Source organism: Buteo buteo, chromosome 12, assembly GCF_964188355.1.
Source record: "Buteo buteo chromosome 12, bButBut1.hap1.1, whole genome shotgun sequence".
Classification (NCBI taxonomy): domain Eukaryota; kingdom Metazoa; phylum Chordata; class Aves; order Accipitriformes; family Accipitridae; genus Buteo; species Buteo buteo.
In genome coordinates, this window is record NC_134182.1 from 35029413 (window position 1) to 35047584 (window position 18172).

Below are 18172 nucleotides of genomic sequence, written 5' to 3' on the forward strand. Positions count from 1 at the left end.
ATGGATTTATGCCCTTTCCACGGGAGGGCCCTTTCTACCTGCCTGCAGTGGCATTGCGCAAAGCTACTTTACATCACAGGCTGGGGGGGGCCGAAAAAAGTTAGCTCGGACCAGACAGGACCCGATGAAACCTGGGCACGGCTTAACACCAGCTGCGTAGAAAGTTCCAGGGGGGATACACAACCTTTAACCGGACCCAGCACGTCTGCATAGCCTGCAGTTACACATTTACTAAGACAGACACAGGTGTTTTACTATGCAGAAGAATTGATTATAGGACCTGAAAATAACTCAGCTTGTTTTGTGCCAGACTGAAGGGAACGCAGATTTCTTTGTACCTGTATTTGTTGTACAGTCGGACTAGATTTTTTTCTTCTCAGATAAATTGCCTTTAATCTCTACCTTGCAGCCTGGGTACCCATCAGTGAGTGGGACGTGTACACTACTGCAGAGTAAATGATTAAGCTCTCAGTTTTTACCTTTTCATTCCTTCTTGATCTATCCAGAAGATCAAAAGGTTGTTCTTTTTCCCGTTCAAAACAAAATGTGTTGAAAAGGAGAGGATGAAATATAGATGGATTAGGTTGCCAGAGCCAGAGCACAGAGACTTCATCCCTGCCAGGCTCAGCTTCCCAAGTCCTCTTTGGCAAAAGGGGTGGGATTTGGAGTGCCGCTTCTTCCTCTTTAAGCAAATAAACAGTGAGTCAAACTGGGAATGATGCAGTTGGGTTAGACTGGGTCTCTTTCAGTACCCCTGTTACAGTTAGTAATTAAAATCCCATGGCTCTAATGGCAGTAGGGCTGATTTAACATCCATGCCCTGATTTTAGAGGGCCAGGCAGGCGTGGTTCATACTGTGGTGCCCAGTTATGTGTTGGGTTCAAGGAGAGAGCCAAGAGAGAGGAATGTTCTCAGTGTACCTGGGCAGTCACAGCTGGTGGACCTGAAGGTGGAGACAGGGACAGCCGAATCCTGCCAGCCTGAGCACAGTGTGCCAGGTGCCTAATGCCAAAGGGATGGGAAATTTCCATCTCTGCAGCCCTGCCCTTCACTGAAACAATCCGATTACCTTAGCTCTAACGAGGTCTGAAAGCGGTTCTGAGCACAGGCCCGTATGACATGCTGTCAGCACACAAAGCTTAAACAGCTTGAAATATTCAAGGTGTTTTGTCCTTTTGCTGCCTGAGCATCTCAGTCAAGGCATCATCTGGCAACAGAATAGTCCCTGACCATTTGTACCATCTCCAGACAGCTATAAAATGCGTGCAGCCCAGCCACAGATCCAGGCAATGGGAGAAGTAGTTCCTCCGTTAAAACTGCATTTCGTTCAGCTAAATGCTAAGAGAATGACCTAGGTTTCGGATGGCAATCCCCCTTCTTTCCCCTTTCCCCCGGAGAGTCCTTCCCGCAGGCAGGCTGGGGGAGAAAGCCGGTCCCTTCGAGGCCAGCGGAGGTGCGGGTGGGACGTGTGACAGCACAGCCCAAATCCGTGTCTCCTGCACCGCCAGCCACGCAGGTCCGTGTGTGGCACTAGGCACCCGTGGTGTGCACGAGTGGCCGGACCATGCTGTGCCTGTGAGCTACAGCTGGGCTGCTGTGTCCTCCTGGGAGAGGCTTGAAGACGGGGAAAAAGCAAACCCAGCCTGATACTCTCAGCATCGAGGACACAGAAACGAAGGCTGTTTCAGTGAAGGGCACCTTTGTGTTCTGTAAAACTCTGAAAAGTATCCTTATTAACAAGAACTATTGACTTTGGCTAATAAGCTACAAGTGATGCTAATAACATATACTACACCTGCCAGACTTATGTGTTTGCTGTGGACAATAAACACTGGAAAAGGAAATCACATAACCCGCAGCCACTGTATTTTTTTTCCTTAAATCATTATACCTCTGTGCTGTAGAACCCGGAGAGCATTGCTGTTTGGGTATCTCCTGCTTCCAGCTCCCCTGCAGACCGTGACCAAGTCAGGTTGCAGCTGGTGATCTCCTTTTGCTATAGGTACCAGCCCCAAGTCAGGCATCCCTGGCTGCAGGGGATGCTGCCCCGCAGAACAGGGGGAGCAGGAGGCACCTGAACAATAGTTCCAATGTGGTGCTTTGGTGGCTCTGTCACATAAAGAAAGTTCAGTTTTTAGTTGCAAGTTCTCAGAGTTTTCAGCCAAGATGACTTTTGGGGCTCTTTTGGTGTTTGTGCACTCAGTTCTATTGTTTTCCGTTGACAAAAAATTGTCAATGTATTTGAGGAGCGCAGGAGTCTTTCTTCTGTCCCCCGCCCCCCCCGCAATCAATAAAGTCATCAAATTAAAATACCCAACTTTCTCCAGAAAAAAAAGTTTCACCAGAAAATGTTCAATGACCCACTTTCACCACAGTGCTCCTCCTGTTTCAGACCACCGGGAATTCAGCTGGCTTCAGTAATGAGGGAGAACCTTTGATTTCAGCTTACATTTGTGCCCTGCTACAAAGCTCAGAGACAGCTCCCCGCTAATTTTCTGGTCACTTATGCTCACTCAATTAATATTCCCCTATTAGGATGCATCACACACTAGTGCACTTCTTAGATCTTTGTCTTCCCACAGTTCCTACTAGAGGAGAAGCTTTCAGACTATGAAGAACATAGACTGCTACACCTGGAACACACTTTATCCTAGTAAGACTTACTTACAGTTAGTCTTTCACTTTACTTCTGAGCAGTGCACGAGCATTATCCCAATTACTATGTGTGGGCCCTGTTGTCAGGCGCTTTTTTGTTGGGTTGCCACGGTTTTAGGAACAAGCGTGTGCTTAAAGCTAGAGCTTCGACTTCAGAAAGAAGAGAGTCTCTATCCTGCCCTTCTGCTCCAGTGTCCAAGGATTTGGCTTCCTGAAGAGAGCTGTGCTAGAAAAACTGCATTGGGCCAAACTTGGGCAAAAAGTTTTCCAGCAACTAGGAACCGAAGAAGGTGAAAACAAGGCTGTTCCTACAGGCATCCCCTGTGCAAAGCAAGCCCAGGGCCCATGCACGTTTCCTAACGGATCTCTCCCTGCCACAGCCACAGTAAAGGTACAAAGAAACACAGACCTCTCAAACCTGCTCTTCAGCGAAGAGGTTCACGCTCTCCTTTTGCCCCACTCTTCCCGATTTTGGAGGGGCAGTCGGCTCCCCCTTTTATACCCGCTCTTGCATAAGCCGAGCCCTCCCTCCTCCTCCCCCCACTGCCCTCATTTCTCTTCAAAACCTGCCTCTGTTTTTCCTGCTTGTTATTCATGGTTGCTGCTGAGAGGGAGCAAAGAAGGGTGGAAAAACACTGGTGCTGCCCTTACGGGTTTCCTCGCAGCCGTGCACAAATCTCCTGGTCAGCCTCACTCTTCTGCAGTGCTAATGGGGAAGCACTCCCCTGCCCCACGAAAAGTTCTCGGTGATGGTGCTGCTAGAACTTCTTCATGTAAATAACATCAAATAGGATTTAGAAATTTTAAACCTGGCAGAATAACACTAACCCTACAGCCAGCAGCATGTAATTCGGTCTTGAATGGGAAAATGATTTTGTCTGAGCTAGAATTTCGATTGATTACCCAGGCGGCTATTCTTTCACTGAAGAATATCATGTCTCCACTCTGTCGAAAAGTGTTTTCATTGATCCAGATTGTTCTGGGAAAAGCTGTATAAAATTCAGCACTTTCTGTGGAGACGTCAGAATAAAATATTCTGTTTTGTTCAGTTTGTTTTCCAGCTTTCCCAAATTTTGCTCCAAGATCTGAACTCAGAGGGGCCACATATGTGATGGTATTCTTGTCTCCTGCAAGGTTATGGTGGGAGTCATGGAGGAGGGGTAATAAATTACTCTGCTCACAGCCTTGGACCACAGACCTTCACGTGGGTTCTTGCTAGGTTAGGTTGGCAAGTCTGACCTACATAGATTATGAATTAATATATGACTAACTCAGACATAATAGCATGTACCTGATCATATATCATTCATTACTAAATTTGAGGGTTTCTTTTTTTAAGACTAAAAGTACCTTGTGTAAGAAGTAGGCCACAAACAGTTGGTTTATACAGCCTGTGGGTTGACATTGGTAATCGTCAACCTCTACACCCCATCAACATTCACAACGTTGCCTCTCTCTTCTGCTTTGGTAAGGGAAGACAGTCTGGGCAAGGCACCCATCAGAGAGGGCAAACAGGTGCTGGGAAAAGGACAGGAAGGAAAGGAAAAAGAGGATGTCCTTGTGGGAGGATCCGACAAAAGGAAGACGGGGAATATCGCTTCATCAGCTGGTGCAGTGGTTGCCCCGTGTGTGGCAGGCAGTTGTGATGGTGGAAGGACCACTGGTTGTGAGACATCCAGGAAAAAACTTTGTAGAGCAGCCCAGGGCCTATGGAGACCACAATGCTTCAGTTTGGAAGAGAAACCACTGGTATAGGGAGTATAAATGTAAAATGATGAAGATGAAGTCCTGAATCACCGTTTTGTAATGATGCCAGAAGCAGCGGCATCCCAGTAAAATTATCAGGCAGCAAATGTAAATGAAAGGAAGGACCCTTTCACATATATAAACCGCAGCAGGCACTGCTGTAGGGTGCTGCAGAGGCCGAAAGTCTTAACTGGTACAAGAAGAGATTAAATGAAATCACAGAGGGCACGGCCAGTGGAGGCTGCAGAACGTGATGGCCCAGGTGCGATTGCTAACTGGGGAAATCCCCAGACAGCTGGCTGTCATGAATTTTAGCTTGATCCATATAACAGCTCTCGCACTCCTCTCTAAGGGCTTGTCTTCAACTGGCGATAGAAAAAGAGATGTCTGAGCTGAGGCCAGCTTATGCTGGCTCATTTTGCAGCACAGACTGGAGACACTCTTTCAGTAGAGCCATGCCAGTGAAGCATTACACCCAGCGAACTTGACCCTCAGCCTCAGCACTGCTGAGCTGTGCTCCTCTGCACAGCACGTTTAGGAACCCGCTGCTATCTCTTCAAAATCAACATAAGCCCTGGAAAATATGAACAATTTTCAAAAGCTGCAGGTAGGCTCTTAGTATTAGGTAGCCACTTTTCAGGTTTTTTCTCTCTTAATCAGGGTGCGTGTACTGCCAGTGGCAGAGTTACTGCACTGGGGCCTGAAATGTGTCTCTGTCTCCTGCCGGACTGTTGGGCTCTGTTCTCACTTTAGCTGCACACAAAGTACTCTGTGACTTTTTTCCAGAGTAAATAAGTAGGGAAGAAGGGGTACAGCTCTGGCAATGGGTCAGGCAGGTTTCTATATGTTAGTAAACCAATTTTTCCCCCATTCTGAGAGAATTGTGGCAAGCCGCCATGGGCCTGATTTTATTTGTTTATTTTTGCTACCTCTGGTGGGGAAAGGCTGTGCAAAGTAATTTTTTTTAACTGTTTTAATAAAACTTTGATAAGGAATAGGTTTGCATGTGATTTTCCCCATGTTTTCTCTGTACACCTGACCTCTGCCCTTGCTGGCTGGAACCACTTTTCTGTGAAAGCAGCTGGTGAGTGTGGGGGATGTACTCAGCTTGCCCAATTTTTTGTGTAAAGAAGATTGCAAAAATGCTTTTCAATAATAGCATTCAAAGTACAGATGATGAAAGAGAGAGATTATCCTGCTTCTGCCATGGGATGTCACAGCAAGAGCAACGGAGAAATTGGTAACGTGGCTGCCACAAATCCCAAGGACGGCACGTGCCATCCCTGTGCTGGGGCGGAGGGACGCAGCTTGTGAACCTGGATGATGCCAAAATGCACATAGTGAGTGGGCAGCTGGAGAGCTGACTCAGGTAGCTGGGGATTTCCAAAAGGGCACAAGTGGCACGGCTCTCCCACCTCACAGGAGCAGAGGTGCCTTGGCTGTGCTGGCTGCCCCGCCACCCAACGTCCTGGTGGTGCTGCAGAGCCTCCGTGATGGAGGAGCGAGCATCAGCATCTCTGCATCTCTTTCTGCTTCTCAAGGAACAGTCCTTTTGGGGGAGGTCTGTGTGCTGATGTTCCCCTATCTGTGGAGCTCTTCTAATGATCTAATACCTAAATGAGCTTATATTAACACTAACACATGTTATTCCAGCTTATAATTACTTTTGGTTTGTTACGGCTTCTGTTTGCAGGCCCTGAGAGTAGAGATCGCTTTGAATTCTGTAACCCTATTTTTTTCCTCTCCCAGTGGAAGATGCAGTTTTTATTAGCATTTTAAGAATGGTCTATGCACAGCCTGCACATGCACACAGAGGCATGACCATGTGCCCACTGTGTGTGTGAGCAAAGGGAACCTCCTACCCTAGGGATCTCAAAATACTTTGCAGTCTAACATTTATATCAGTGATCTAGAATTGATTTGGGGTCCTTCCCTGTGGAAGTTGCTGTGCCTATGAGGAGCGAGAGACAATCCCAGAACAAAGCAGCCAGGACAGAGTGAGCCTGTCCTAAGAGGGAAGTGGACATGAAGAGGTGACGTGACTCACCTTCCGTCATGCAGCAGGTTGGCAACATCTCAAGGACAAGCAGCCAGGTTTCTTCACTCCCAGCCCAGTGTGTTACCTATTTGATCACGCTGTATCTTCATCCCTGGGATGAGAGCTGCAAGGCAGAGGAGCAGGGATGGCAGTGCCTGCACAGCAAGATGTCTGCCTCAAAGAGCTGGGGCCAGCTTTGTTACCAGAACTAATACACTCCCCATGATACTCTCCTGATGGATGACTTTGTGTCGGGGAGGGATTTTGCACTGTCCCAACATTTCCCAGCTGGCCCAGACACTGAAGTCTTCAAGCTGTTCCCCAAGATGAGTGAGAGAAGCAGCCAGGTGACCTCTGTCTAGGAGATGCCACAATACTCAGCTCCAAAAGGCTCCACCACCAAACATCCTGCTCCCCTCAGTATCGTGAGGTTGCTGCATAAAGCTCAGTGAAGATTTACTCCCTGGGGAGTAAGTGAGACCTTGCGAGGCTAATTATTACTGTCACTACTGGGATTTTGAAACTCTCATTGCACTTTTTGGTCCCGAGCCAAATTGTCCCCAGGGGTCCATGCACGATAGTTGTTGTCTCCTAGCCTGGAAATTCAAAGCATAGCCATAGAAAGACATTTGGAAGCTGGGATACCCCTATTCCCTGGGCAAATTCAGGTTCCCCTTCATCTTCTCCCCAGTCTTCCTCAAGCCACCTCCACCCCTCCTCCCGCTCCTCTGCCCACAGCTTCTTGCCCTGGGTGGGCAAATAGTTGCAAGCAGCAGGACTCTGCTATTTTGGCTGCTAGTCAGTGTTCCTCTGAGAAGACTATCTGTGGTGGTCTCCTGCCTCCCTTGAGGAGTGGTTTTAATTCTCTACAGTTTGTGCAGTTTATTAGTGAGAAACAGACTGACTCCTTCCCCACTGCGGGGGTTACGGGACTCTTCCATTTTGTGGAGTCATAGCCACTGAAAGGCAGCTCCCACAGAGCCAGCCAGCTATGGGGGCAAAACTGCAACACTCTTGGGCCAGCAGCAGCAATTTTCACTGCTCCAAATATAATCTACAGTATAAAAAAGGACAGACCCATTTGCAACCTGAGGTAAGGGTGTGGCTTTCAGATCCGCTTTAATTTGAGGGGTGTACTACTGATGATAGCAAAATTGTTGGCCACATTGGACTCCCTCCCGCTTTCAGATCCCGGTAGAAAGATGGAAAGGTAGAAAGCAGAGAGAGACTGAGCCAGGCAGCATTATGTTAAGGCTGTCCAGGTTGCTAAAGCCTCGCAGGATCTGTCTCCTCGGGGCCGCTCTGCAGACCCATCACCTCCTTCAGGACCAGCTCCAGCCATGCCACGCACAAGTGGGAACCAACTTCCCACACCAGCGCCGACGTGGAACTATTCGCAGGTCTAAAGTTTGCAAAAAAAAGGCGAAGAGGGTGAAGACAGGCGTTCATCCAGCCAGTTGCAGAACTGCAGGGATCATGCCAGATCCCTCTCTCCTTAGCCGAAGCTGCCTCCGTGCGGAGTGCCTCCGCATCGCTGCTCCCAGCTGGGCCGGGGCTGTGCTGAGCGCCTGCCGTCACGGCTGCAGCACCAGTAACATTTGGAAAAGTTATTACCTTACTGGACTTTGTTAAACCAATAATTCTGAAAGCAAGAGGAGGGAAAAGTTAAATTTATCCCCGTGGTAGTTTTTTACAGGAAATAATGAAAGAGCTTGTAATTGAAGTTTCTGGGGTTTCAGTAAGTGGCAAAAATCAGTCTTCTTGCAGATCAGAATTTCCTGCTGTTCTGTTTTTACTGGATGATTTTTAAGCAAAAGCTTAAATGTTTGCTTCAGTTTTGGCTTAATTTTATTTTGACTTTGCTTTATTTTTTTCCACCCTTTCAATGTTAACTGTAAAAACATTAAATAACATTTTAGCTTACTGTTTAAGGGATAAAGCTGAGGAACAGAAAATTCAGCCCAGGATATTCCTAGTGAGAAAAGAATTACGATTGCCTCGTGGTCAGGATGCTGAAACACACCTCAATGAAAGCCTCTGAAACCCATAAGCTTCCCCCCCAAAAAAGATCGGTGGGTGCTCTTACAGCTATTCTCCCAGGAAAAGTTGAGCTCCCGTAGGGATTGCCTCTGACTCAGGGGGCTGAAGACATGCTGCAACTTGGCTCCTCTCCCATACTGCCACTTGGTGTTTCACAGTCTAAAGAAAAAGAATAAAAATAAGCTTAAAAGCTCTCTTTTGTTTGTAAAACGGCCCCTCCTCCAAAGTAATGAATTAATGCAGTGGTGTATGCTTAGCTCTGACAAAAGCCTGGAACAACAGCTCAGAAAGCCGTGCCTGTTTGGCTGGGTAAAGCACTTAGATGGCTGTCTAACCATAATATTTCAGCTGCCAGCATGGATAATGTCGTTGTTACTTACCAAAGCACACAGCCCAGTGAAAGCAGCCAGGCTGTGGCCGCTCACCACTATGCAGAATGATAATGAACATTCACTGTAATTTTAGGATCCTCCTTTGAATGAGATTTTGATATCCTGCAATTCCTCCAAGACTTTTTTTTCCTTAATCAGCTCCGGGCAAGATTTTCAAAGGGCACTTCTTAAAACCCCTCCCCTTGATTTCCAGTACCCTTTACCTCATTGCTCTCCAGCACCCTTTTTCTCATTGCTCTCCAGCATTTTTCACTAGGCAGTCCATGACATTTTGTAGGGCCGTCTAGTCCTCAGGCCTGGCTTGCAGTCCCTGCACAACCCCTAAAGCCCTGCATGACCTTTTTCACCTCCCCTCCCTCCACCTCACTTCTGCTTCTGGAAATGAGGGAGAGAAGGATGCTCTAGCCCCTTGTAGCGAATCCTGGAAGCGCCAGAGAAAGCATATATTACCTTATTGCTGGAAGCCAAAGGAAAAGTCCTTAAAAAACCAGCCCCAAGCTGGGCTCAATTTTATGTGGTCTCCACTGTTGTTAGAGCAATATAACATCTCCTCAGTTAGCAAAGATGTGTGCAGGAGCATGTGCAAAGCCTGCCAAGCTGCAAGCCACCGGGCAAAAGTCCATGCTCTGCGTTGAGCCAAAGTAATGGAAAGTCTAAGAAACAGCATGGTTTCATGTGACCATGACTGTGGCATTTGGATTCAAACCAATGCAAGGTTCAGAGGGCGCCAAGCAGTATGAAACGAGACTAATCTCAGAGACAGAACAAAGATGTTTTATATAACTTCATACAAATTCGGAGGAGAAAGGAAGAAAAGAAGGAAAGAAGGAAGGAAGGAAGAAAAGAAGGAAGGAAGGACAGAGAGTCGCTGAGCTTCACAGATGGTACCTCGGTCCACATAATAACATCTACCTACCTTAAATCTTTGCAAATATAAGGAGAGCTATAAAGGGACCAAGACAAAAGCAGTCATGTATCTCAAACCCCTGGAGAAAGAGCACAAAATGAAATAATCTTGCCTAAACCAGTCCCTCAGAGAAGGTCAGATGACACTGAAGGCTCTTAGCCAGCAGGCAACAAGCACTGGAGAATGTGGGATCAGTCAGGTCAAAGGCTATGGATAAACCCTCCAATGTTAAACTGATGACAGGGCATGAGGTTTAACGACAATAGGGTTATGAAAGACTTAATCAGGTTGCTGTCATTTGAATAGCCAACTTTAAATCCTGAATGACCAGGGTCCACCTGATATTAATGGGGAAGGAATTACATAAGTGCGACTCAGAAAAGCACACGCCAGATGCTGAACAGTGGGGGCTGAAAGTTAGAGCTGTAGCATGATGCTAAGCGAGGAGGCCAAGGAGAAGTGGAAATCATAGTTTCCTACATCAGGCCTTTTGAGTTCCCTTTACATCACCTTCTACTCCATGAATTACAGCTGCAGAGAGAGAGAGAAAAAGAGTCTCTCCCAGATAAAAAGCAGTTAAAACCACAGAAAACCAAATGAGACTTTCTGCCTTCTTGATGAAAACAAGATCCAAGAAAGTATGACCCAATGGCATGGTGATAGGAAAAGAAATGACAGAAGTGACTCTGCTCTTGTTCCTATCAGCAATAAGTGTGCCTGAGGCTCTGCTCTTGGCAGAGGATGCTCACCAAGAGCCACTGCTTCTTCAGTGCAATGCCCACGCAGTCCCCTCTGTGGATGTCATGGGATGAGCAGTGTGGCTAGGCAGGAGGGTGATGCTTGTGGGCAGCTGCAAATCACTGGTGTTCACACTCTGTGCGCTTTGGAGCCATGGCTGAAGGTAGCAGATAAAACTCCTGGTGTTTCAGGGACAGGCATTTAATGATTGTGTCTGGAAGAAAACAGCGTCCAGCTTTAACATACGTTGCCAGCTTGTGCATCACTCATGCTGCTACGCTGTCACCTTGAAATCTTGCCTGGTGATGCGGCTTGTAGAGAGATCTCTGCAGACCGCAGGAGCCTAATGGTGTCCAGAGGTGGCCTGTTGGGAATTAATTGCATTCGATCTGGCATCTATCTCTCAGTTGGCAGTGCCTTCACATGCTGGCAGGCACTCACTTCGCAGACCGAGGACAGACCTACCTTATGGCCCCTGCTGGGAGAGGGCCGGTGGGCTGGAAACCTACTGTCTCCAAGACAGTGTCATCATGGATGAAGGACTTTATTACTCAGGGCTCTCCTGTATTGCTTTAATATCACAATATGTCTGTTGCAAGGGTGTGCTAAATTAAAATGTACGCAGCCTGGTGTTGCAGCCTCTTACTGTCTGTGTTCACCCACTGTTCCAGGGAGCATTAAAAGCTACCCTGCTTTTACTCAGCAGACCAGCACATCTAAGGAGCAAAGCTGTTGTAGGTCAGTTGTTCAAATCCTGCTGGCCACTCTCCTCAGCTAGTAACAACATATAACTGTTGTCTGCCCATAACAGAGTACCACAGGACCTATGTTTCACTTTCCTCCCGCCTGTAATGGTCCCTGAGTATCTGCAAAGAGCACCAAGTGGCAGCAATTACAAGAGTCATCTTAGGGGAGATATGCATTTCTCACTGCTTTCAAAAGGGGATTTGATGGCAAAAGAGCAAAACTGCTTGAAGTCCCTTTCCTTGTAAAATATTTGACTGGGGTAAGTATGTAAGTGATACATATGTTTGTATCTTTCTGCCCCTCCAGACCAGAGAACCTCAGGGATGAGCCCATGATTCTTAACATGTGACTAGCGAAGTGTTGTATTTTAATCAGAACTGAGCCATTTTATTAGCATTTTCTGCTCATTTCTCTTTTTTTCCACCTGCCCTCCCCAGGAACCATCTTTCCTGGGCACTTTCAGTGCCTTGACATCAAGGTTGAGATCTCAGAGATGTGAACTTACCCTGCATGACATGAAACAGCAGGGTGAGGAGAGGGAAAGGCTATCCCTGCCCTCTGGGAGAAAGGCTGCAGCATGAAAACATCCCTTTCTACACACCAGAACGTTCACACAGGAGAGAAACTCCAAGTCCCCTGCAGCAGGATGAGCCCCCGTAGAGCTCAGCTCACACATCTTTGAATGCAGCTGAACTCTGAAAATCAGAAACTGCGTGAAGTGATATACGGTTACTCTCCTTGAGCCGTAGCAGGTGTGGAGGCTGCATGTCTGGGACGCTGAACATCTCCTTCCCCAGTCAGCACGTTAGTCTGGTGATTGGGAACATGCCTTGGACCACACAGAGGTGTTGTGGATAAAGTTCGCTCCTGGTTTTGCCACTGGCTGAACGTGGGATGTTGGATACATCGCGTTCCTGGGCTTGCATTGGCACTTAAATGCCTTTTGCCTGCCTTAGCCCCATGGCTGGGATCCCTCTCACTTCACTATACGCATTTAATAGCTGGGCACCTACCCTGAGCTAGTCCATGGTCTACAGCCAAATGAAAGATGCAATCATCTCCCGTAGGATCTTATGGATGAGTACACAGTGAATCACTTTCTGAAGGTGCCGATCTTCTGCACTGACTGTAGAAAAAGCTGAGGTGAGTAGCTTGGACTCTATTCTGCAGACCTAAAGTTCGGTCAAATGACGGCCACGTTTGGAGCACGAGGCCTGCCTCTTCTCACACATTTGGACAGCATCCATACATTTGGACAATGGGAACTCGGTCTCAGCAGGGAGCCTGCAGACATCAACAATGGATGCAATTATGGGGAATAAACAAGGGAATATATGCTCTGAAAAAGAACGCTTTCCTCACAGCACTGCTGTGAAAAATAGCAGAACAGAAAGGAACTAATTCTGTTTCACCCAATTGCTCTCCATAAATCATCTCTTGGCAGCAAGCTCGACTGGTCCACCAAAGGGCCAATTAAAGCAAAGGGAGGCTGAGTGCTGTTCGTACTCAGGGCTGTGTTTTGTATTACAGGAACTGTAATTTGTTCCAAGAGGGTGGCATCTCTTCCCTTTCCAAGCAGAGAGGAATATCCATGCCCGTCTGGCTCCAAGCCTTGCCGTTATTCCTTCAGAGCATCCACGGTGCATTGACCAGCGTCCTCTCCAGCGCAGTGTTTTACTGTCCAACGTGAGATACGATGCCGCAGGTAAAAGCCGCGTAGCAGAAGTACAGTGACAGACGAACAAGGTCATGAAACCTGGAAATCAGTAGCAAGTACACATGTTTTTAAAACCTCCTTCAGTGCGCGGCCCATTAAAATCCCTCCTCAGGGTAGCATTTCCTGACACTTCCTCTGGGATTTGCCCTGCTGCTCGGTACACGTCCTGCCCCGAGCCCTCCCCACCAGCTACCACCACCCCTCCTGCGCACCCCCAGCCCTCGGACCCCCGCCGGCAGAGCAGCCCTGGCCGTGGCCACCTCTCGGCCCTGCTGTCCCTCCTTCATCTCATCCGACGGGGACAACACCTGCCCGCCAAGACGGCCCTGCCACCGGGAACACCAAGCTGCTCTCCCACCTGTGAGAAACAGCGGCTAACACCCCGCCGCACGGCTCTGGTTTCTCTCCCCGGGGCTCACCTCCGCCGCACGACGCCGAGGGCTCTGGCTGGGTGTTGTGTCCCTCGAAGCCATCCCCGTCCCGGCGACAACCTCCCGTCCCGTCCCGTCCCTGACAGGGAGCGGTGCCAGGCCCCGTGCACGCCCTTGCCCGCCGGGCAGGCGCCGCGGCTCTGCCCCGGGGGGGAGGACAGGGCACACCACCCGGCCGCTCCCGCTTCCAGCGTGGCCAGGGCTGGCCGCTTTCCTTCCCTGTTTGCTTTCAGGGTGTTCGTCTCTGCCGCCGCGGTTCGGAGCAGCCGGGAGGTCGGAGCAGCGCTGCGGTTCGAGGAGGCGCCGCGGAGGAGGCCACCACCGGCTTCCCCACAGCGCGCTCTTCCCCGGCCTCTCTCTTTTCCTTCACGAGGGGCGAGAGGTATTTTTGCTCCCTCTCCTTTTTCCGCCAGCTCCCCCTCGCTTCTGCCCCAAACTGCCCGCTAAGCCTCGGCTCCCCGGGATCTCTCTCTGGCAGGCGGGAGGGAGCCATGCCGTACCTGTACCAGGACTCGAAGCCAAGGCCGTCCGCACTGCCCGGGGCCGCGCGTGCCACCCACAGCTCGGGGAAGGCCTTCGAGGAGCTGAAGCAGGAGTGCCTGAGCAGGGGGGTCCTCTTCGAGGACCCCGACTTCCCCGCCTGCAACTCCTCTCTCTTCTTCAGTGAAAAGCCACCCGTTCCCTTCATCTGGAAGAGGCCCGGGGTGAGTACAGCGTCGCGCGGAGGAGGGTGAGCCTTTCGGTCCTGTCACCCTGACAAAAGTCGGCCGCCGCCGTTCTTTGGGATCGCGCCGAACGCGTGGCGTGTTCGGGGAGATGTGGAGGCGAAGTGCGGGGCGGGAAACCCTTCCCACCTCGGGGGCAGCGGTGCAGGGTCGGCATGTCACCCACAAAGAGCTCAGGCTGTGGGACAAGAGGGCTGGAAGGCTTCACCTGGTTTTTAAGATGTAGCTTGTTGTATAGCCACACTTTACGCATGTGTATTTATGTGCATGCATAAACAACTCGTAATCAGCCTTCTCTCTTATGTTAACTGCCAAACAAAAGCAATGTTAATGTGAAAATAAGAGGACATGCAAGGAATTCAGGGTAAAATACATTATGATGATGTTCTAACTATGTAAAATCAAGTGTTGTTAACGTAGGAAATTCATAATTCAGGTTAAACTTAAAAAATTCAAACCTTCTAACTTTTAGAGTATGAGACTCTTATACTTACTTGCTCGCTTCCATCATGAAACACTGAGAGATTACGAATACATGCCATGGTTACTGAGCCATTCAGCAGTAGCCAAGGGCTTGATGAGTATCTGTTAATGCATCTTGCATAACAATCATTAATAACACAGCGAAAGCCTGAAGCTTCACTAGTCACATGCTCTCAGATCACAAACCCGACATCACTCCAGGTTCCTTCTCCCTGCTTAACTCTGTAACTAATAGCCACAGAAAATTTGTGGCTACATTTCATTCATTCACTAATGACTGATGTTTATGCTCTTTTTCTTCATAGTCTGAAAGCTTCTTACTTAGTAGAAAACTTTCCTTTGGCGACACTGATCCCAAGGAAACAAAATAAGCTTAAAGAAGGGTTTAAATTTTGGCTTAACTTAATCCACAATAATAGGTATTCAAATGCCTCAGCATCTGAGAGTTAACATAGTGCCACTACAGAGCAGAATTAAAGCTATTACTTCTGGACAAGTTTCAGCTATGAAAAAAGAGGAGATTCCTACCCATGGGAAGTGCAGCCCCTGCAGGCACTGCTGCCTGCGTTGCCTACCTGTGCCCCAAAAGCCAGGTGGGCTGTGGGGCTGCCCCCCAGCACAGGACGGGGCTGGGGGGTTGAGATGCTTTTGGTGGGGTGACTCTGGAGTGCTGTGGGGTATCAAAAATGCAAGTGCCTGTGACACTAGATCAGAAAGAACGGTTTTCCTTTGGCCAGCCATTAGGTGCTAGTTTGTCTTTTTTTCCATTTGGGGCTTCACAATAGTTAAACTTTGCTGTAAAATGTGACCAAGAGCAGCTGAGAGCTTGTGTGTCCTTGTGCGTGGTGCCTAGGGTCTGTGTGTTGTAGTTGTCACAATCTTCTTCAGGATCTTTGTACGCTGAACTGGAAACATTTCCAGGATGACTAAGTTACCTGAAATGGGATCTGCCTTCGCACTCCAATTCCCACCATGCAAAAAGGTGAACTTTTGTGAGCTGCACAACAAGAAATAAAGCTCAGGGAGGGCTGAGAGGATGTGTAAGGACAGGGTGTTAGTTATGGACTTCTCTGGCTCCTCAGCATTTAAGCTAAATCAGTTTCATCTCTATTATCCATCAGGAACAGCAGCAAAATAGAGGCAGCGTAACACCATTTCAAGTTAATACGTTTTACTTTGCAAGTGGGATATAGGACTGGAGCATGTGCCAGGTTAGTCGCCACAGCTCAGCTGGTGAAGCTGTGGTGCCGGAGACCGTGAGCACAAGAGCATGGCCACTGTATAGAGTATCTGTGTTCAAACTGCTTTTCATGGTGACTGGTTTTTACTGCCTCTCCTACCAGTATTTTACAGTAGCTTGGATGAAGTGTAGCACAATACAAGCAGGTAATTGCAGGGCCATATAATGTTAGTCTTCAGATTTACACTTTGTTAGAGTTTAAGCTTTGGTAATGAGAGTAGAGAAGGCTTTCTCATTATTTTGTCATGCATATACCTGCATGTATACACGTTTGTAAGCAGTGTGAACAAGACCTTCAGCTAGCCCTAATCCATAAATCTCTCACTGCAATCAGTGAGCTACATGGGTCTGCACCAGATGAATATCTCGCCTTCTACATAAATCTTAAGTGCTCTAAGATTCAGAAAGATATTTAGCAATTTTGTTTAGCAATCCCTTTTCATTACAAATTAGACTTTTGAAACTGTACCTTATCAAAATTTTAGAATAATCTGAAGAACGGAAGACCCTTTTCTCATTGTATTTCCCCTTTTCCCTTCCCTTCCCTTCCCCTTTCCTTTTTTCTTTCCCTTTCCCTTTCCCTTACCCTTTTCCCTTCCCTTCCCCTTTCCCTTTCCCTCTCCCCTTCCCTTCCTTTCTTTTTTTCCTTCTTAATTTATATCTAAATTCAACTTCTGGGATAAATTCAACAGCTCAGTGTCTGGGAAAGTTAGACGTATAAGTTGAAGAATGAAAAAAACCCAAAACCAAAAAGGAAAGACAAATGTGTTTTACCAATGCCAAATGAGTCTATGGTCTACAGGAGGAAGCAAGAAGGCACTTCTAATATGAACAGCCACTGGCATCTGGTATGACAGGTACTGCATGCTGGAACCAGGCAGAGAAATGTAATCACAGAAATAAGACCACGTAAACAGCCTCATGTTCAGCCTGTCTTAGATCTCCATGTACTCCCTCTACCAATGTGAGACAGAGGCACAGGGGATGCAATTAGTTTTCTTTTGAGTCTAAAGAACCACAGCTTTGATGTAGCATCAGGAGAATCACTGATCACTTTGTTTCATCTCTCTGAGAACTGCACCTCCCTACTTCTAGGCAATGCGGTTGTGCCAGTGAATCCTTGAATTACTGTGTGCTGTGGGTGAATGCAAGATCCAGCTCTGGGTTTTGTCCTTTAACATGCTGAAAACCCTGATACATATTATTATACCACCCGGTCTGAAAATCACTTTAAAATTAATATTATTTTTGCAACATCCACTCAAAAACTGTAGTGTGGTTTTCTTTTGTGCAGCAGAGAATGTGGCACAGGTGCAGTCAAAATCCTTTCAATTCATTTTTATTGATTTTTTATTATTATTATTATTTTTGTTTGCTTTAGACATAGGAGATGATGGAAAATGGTTTTCCATATGTCAGTTGTAGAGCTGGGGAGTAAGCAATGAGCCAGAAATCTAATGTTCAGCCCTATGTCAGTGGAAAGGGTTTTTTATCTTGTCCCCTGCTAACACACAGAGTTTCTTGGTAACAGCTAAATTTAGTTCTTGCCACGAGAACTAAGTTCCCCCGGAGCAATGGTGCTAAAACAAGGCATGTCATTGAAGATCAGCCACTTTATCAGCTGTTGCTATATTAATGTCTAAAGGCAATGAGCCATGTTTTTTATTGTTCACATCCAGTCCCAGCAAGACTGCGTGTATTTAACAAGCAGGCGGGCCAGGTAAGGAGGAGCTGCTGTTTGAATTCCCTTTGCTCTACGCATTGGGGACATGCCGTGCTGTGGTGCCTCCTCCCCAGGGCACCTGTGGCTGAAGCACAACCTGGCTGCCACCTCCTCCCCAGCAAAGGCAAACAAAAAATATGCAAACCAGCTTCCTCCTGAATATTGCTTCTGCAGGGTGAGCTTCATGGGAGCAGTGCTGGTTCATCGGGGAGAATGCCCTGGCTCCAGTGGTGGCTGGCAGCAAATGCCCCAGCAATAAGTGTGGGAAGCTGAACAGAACTATCAATATCCTGCTCTGATGGCCTCACAAAATGCAGTGATATGAACTAAAAGCAACTGTTTCCTTCTAGGCAAATGCAGGGGTTAAATGACTGAATGTGTTCTATTCCCCCCTCCCTTTAATTTTTTCCTTTTTTGGCAAGCTTCTGCCACTTAGGCAGAAGAGTTTGCTTCATGCCATAGGGTGTCTGCAACAACATATCAGGACAGACTGATTAACTACTGGTATACTCCTCTAGTAAAATATTAGATACGTTCCTCCTCCCTTTTCTATTCAGTTCAATCAATTAAATTCAATTTACAGTTCATGG

At 47.7% G+C, this 18172-nt stretch overlaps 1 protein-coding gene across 4 annotated transcripts in view; it reads left to right on the top strand.

The window, feature by feature from the left end:
* The first annotated feature begins 13022 nt into the window (after positions 1–13022).
* Positions 13023–18172, top strand: part of CAPN9 (calpain 9) — a 28362-nt gene continuing 23212 nt past the window's right edge. For 3 of the 4 annotated variants that reach the window (XM_075042065.1, XM_075042066.1, XM_075042067.1), the window contains exon 1: positions 13903–14115. In XM_075042065.1, the coding sequence (XP_074898166.1) occupies positions 13903–14115 (213 nt within the window). Of the gene's footprint in view, positions 13037–13889; positions 14116–18172 lie in introns of those variants that run through there. The other variant, XM_075042068.1, reaches the window with a different exon arrangement.